At 46.4% G+C, this 4,353-nt stretch overlaps 1 protein-coding gene across 1 annotated transcript; it reads left to right on the top strand.

The window, feature by feature from the left end:
- Window positions 1-724: 724 nt before the first annotated feature.
- LOC136469187 (uncharacterized) lies at window positions 725-3,001 on the top strand. Its single transcript, XM_066467484.1, has 2 exons — window positions 725-1,134; window positions 1,238-3,001. Exons 1-2 carry the CDS (start codon window positions 745-747, stop codon window positions 2,999-3,001), a joined length of 2,154 nt encoding a protein of 717 aa, XP_066323581.1. The 5' UTR covers window positions 725-744.
- Window positions 3,002-4,353: the final 1,352 nt, after the last annotated feature.

Below are 4,353 nucleotides of genomic sequence, written 5' to 3'. Positions count from 1 at the left end.
GCGGGCGTCGAGAATCAGACGGCCTCCACCGCTGTCCCCCCCGCGCAACGGACGCCCCAAAAATGACGTGTTGAGGAAGGCTAAAACACCCGAGTGTAGTTTAGCATTCCAGATTTAGATACATTGTTCATCACCTTCAATTCTTTTCTATGATGATGGAGTTTTGGCGATTTGATCATCCCGCTTCGTTGTACAACAAAACCAGGAGTAACCGTATGAAGATGTTTCTCTGTAATTGGAATGCAGAAGATTGCTAGAGGATGTGTTGAGTTTTTTTTTTTTTGTGATTTCTATGCAGGGGCACACGGATGCAATGGTAAGATAATAGCTTTGACAAGTGACAGGACTGATTTTTTTTTTTTGTCATTTCAATCAGAACCAGTAACTAGGCTGGACGCCGTGACAACTTGATGTACCTTCAAGAATTCCCGGGCGGCACCCTATGATCCCTTGCAGAAACCAGCATATCTGTTTGAGTGAAGGTGATGATGTTCCAAGGGGACCCCGTTCCTTGCTTGGGTATTCAACTAGAGAGGACGGATTGCTCTGTCCCTGTCCCAATAAAGGGTGGCTTTGCATTGATACTTGGCTTGAGCCATTTGGTGGCCACGCCAAGTAATACCATTCTGCTTTAGCAAGCTTTGTCCATGTACGTGGGTTCACATATACTATATAACACTATAGATTTGTCATTGGATGGTGCCCATAATTTGCCTGTGAGGCCAGAGCGTGCACGTGTATACAATGGGCTTCTCAAATGCCGTGCAATGGTGGGAGGACTGGCAGCTGCGCATCCTTGTCTTAGGCAGCCTTAGCGTTCAATGCTACCTCGCGCTATTTGCCAGTTCTCGTAAGAAGCAGATCAGGCCCTTGTACAGATTGCTCATCTGGCTAGCGTACCTAGGCGCAGATGCTCTAGCCATCTATGCCCTCGCCACGCTCTTCAATCGCCAGCAAAAGGCACAGCACCAGCCAGTAAATTGCAGCCGTGGGGATGTAAATGAGAGCCGTGACTTAGAGGTTTTATGGTCCCCTATCTTGCTGATACACCTCGGTGGACCGGTCAACATCTCTGCTTACAACATCGAAGACAATGAACTATGGAGGCGTCACATTCTAACTGCAGTGTCTCAGGTGAGAAAGAGAACAAAGAGGATTCGTGATATTTTGCAAAATTACAACTCGTAGTTATGCTAAAGCTCCTGCAGCTCTAATTCAGTTGTGTGAAACTCCTCAGGTCGTCGTGGTCCTCTATGTGTTTTGCAAGTCATGGTCATCCTCTGCTGACAAGAGGTTACTAGCCGCAGCAATTCTGCTTTTTATCATCGGTATTTTCAAATGCTTCGACAAGCCATCGGCTCTCAAGAGGGCTAGCTTTAATAGTATAGTCACTACTTTTGATCCTGCCCCAAGGATAAAAACTGCCAAAAGAGAAGTTGAGCTTAAAGGGTACATACAAGATGCACGGAGTTTTGTGCAACAGAACAAAAATCCTCCAGCACTGGATTCTGATAGCCGATCACCACACAAGAAGCAACTCTCTGTACCGGACAAATTATTTGTAGACTATGCATATGTCTATGATGACCGTCTCACTACCTTGAAATCCTTTTGGTTGCTGGACGAGAAAACCACTTACGACGCCATTTATGAAGGGCTCTCTGAAACTTTTAATCTTATTTATAGCAAGAGATTCCAATGGGATGATAAAAACAGAACCACGCCACAGTGTGGCAATAGTATTTCTGGCCTTATAATGTTTCTTAATCTCCTATTACCGATCGTGCCCATTTGCCTCTTCCACAGCAGCCACAAAACGGCTTATAGGGGAAGCGACATCAAGGTTACATTTATATTATTGTACATCACATACTTTTTGGAGATTTCGTCCTTTCTTACATTGTTACGGTTTGACAAGGAGTGGTCAGACGGGGTTGCCCAGCATAGCCTTATAGGATTCTTAGCTTGTAACAGAAGGCACGCAAGGCTAATGGGCATCGCAGAGTTCTTTCAGTGCAAAGGTTTGCTTGACACATATTTTGGCTTGATGTCCTATCACTCATCCAAAGACATTACAATGTTAGTTCGTGAACATGTTAAGGCTGGATGGATGAGTCATATAACAGATATTAAGAGTTATTGGAGGTTCTGTGACAGCCGAGGCCAATGGGCACTTGAGCGCAATGGCGGTGAAAAAGAAATGCTTCTTGGGAGCATAGACAAGCCCTTCGATGAGAGCATCATTCTCTGGCATCTGGCCACAGAATTTTGCTTCAATATGACGGGCACATCTCCTGATTCTAGGATATGTACACAAATATCTAACTACATGATGCATTTGCTGTGTGCTAATACAGAGATGTTGTTACCTGGAAGCAGAAGGAATTTGTTCACAGTTGTTTGTGATGAACTCGAGGCCATCCTCCAAGGTGATGATGATCTATCGGTGCTGGACGAAAGAAGACTTACACAAAAGATAATTAGCAAGGCAGAGTCAGCAGAAGGTTTTATTCGAGACTCTTGGGTTCTAGCTCAAGAGTTGATGCTGCGATTAGGTGGTACGAAGAAGACGTGGGAAGTAATCAAAGCCGTGTGGATTGAGATGCTCTGTTTTTCTGCTGGTAGATGCAGGGGTTACCTGCATGCAAAAAGCCTTGGCTCTGGTGGGGAGTACCTCACCTTCGTCGCTCTGCTGATGTCGCATGCAGGACTGGAGACATATGCCGAGAGGCAACAGAGGGTGCATCTTCGGCTTTCCAAAGAGGAAAGAGTGAAAATTGCAGAACAAAGAATACAAGGAGCTGCAAAGAACCAAGCTACTGGTGGCTCGTCGACTCCCCAAGGCTTGGTTCCTGTGAAGGACGAAGAGATTGCTACCACTCCATTGGCTTCTCAAGTCAATGGGCAACTAGAACAAGAAGAAGATGCTGCTTCTACATCAGCTTTACGAGTTGAATGCGTTGCCCCTGCCGCTGCGATCAAGATTGTTGTCTCACCATAAGAGCAACGTGATGTCTTCTCTGTTTGTGTATTCCTATCACACACGCTGACTGCAGCATGCATGTACCCTTCCTTGTCTGTTCAATTTGTTTCAGATCCCAATATAGTCAGTGGCGAAGCTCGTGAATCTCGACGCCTAGGGCCACTATCTAAGCGCGCACCTAAACAACCCAAGCTCAGCCATTTACAGATAATTCACAAAAGTGAACGAAAAGATGCATAATTTAGTGATATATCAATTCCCCGCTTAATCATACAAGAAATTTGGTAAAACAATAACACGGTACAAAATAAGTATGTAACTAAAGTGATTTGCTTCATGCCTTTATCCTCGCCTCCTGTATCTGGATCAACAACAGCGTGCTACTTAGGCCAGAAACAACTGAAAACAAAGTTGGACATGAAACATTTAACATTGCATATTTGGAAATTAGGAACAAGTGAACGATGTGCTGACTGCTAATGCTAGCTTGCTCTGGCCGGCCGCGGCGGTGTGCTATTGGTCTGCAGTGCAGGAGGCCAAAAGCTGTTGGTCAGCTTGTGCTGTGCGGTTTTGCCTTTGTTGCAGCCTGCAGCAGACAGCAATGTAAGGCCTCGTTTAGTTTGCAATTTTTTTGGCAAAATGGAACTGTAGCACTTTCGTTGTTATTTGGCAATTAGTGTCCAATCATAGTCTAATTAGGCTTAAAAGATTCGTCTCGTGAATTTCGTCTAAACTGTGTAATTAGTTTTATTTTTTATTTATATTTAATGCTTCATGCATGCGTCCAAAGATTCGATGTGACGGGGAATGTTGAAAAATTTTGTAAAATGAAGTGGAACTAAACGGGGTGTAAGAGTCGCTGGCCCTTGGCCGTCTGCGGCTGACCGCCTGACCCGTCCCTGCAGCATACCGCCGCCGCGGACCCTTACCAGCGCCAACTCCTCGATATGGCAGCGGGCCACCGACTGCCCGGTCTCCTTGAAGTAGCAGCACCGCTGACCATGGTCATTGAGCCCCTGATGTGGCCGTGTTCCGCCGCTCGATTTTGGCCAGCGGAACACTGGCGTTCGATTTGGCCAGCGCTAGCGGCGGACGCTACGTGATTCTGTGCTGGGGTTCTCGATTGGAACGAGCGCAACTAAAAGAGAAGACAGGGCAGGCTGTTGCTGGGCTGGGGCACGAAGAATTACTGGGACAAAGTTTCGGCCACCTCGATTGAGCCTTGAGACTTGAAGGGTGCTAAGTGGGGGCTTTTGGGCCACGTCTAGGGCCACGGCCCTAGTGGCCCTAGGCCCATATCCGCCCCTGAATATAGTTGAGTTTGCAGTTTGAGCAGTCGAAAGGTTCAGCCTTTCTTGATTTGAGTCGGC

The sequence above is a fragment of the Miscanthus floridulus genome, chromosome 8 (genome assembly GCF_019320115.1).
Source record: "Miscanthus floridulus cultivar M001 chromosome 8, ASM1932011v1, whole genome shotgun sequence".
NCBI lineage: Eukaryota > Viridiplantae > Streptophyta > Magnoliopsida > Poales > Poaceae > Miscanthus > Miscanthus floridulus.
The sequence above is the reverse complement of the archived record's forward strand: the minus strand, read 5'-3'. Positions and strand labels throughout refer to the sequence as shown.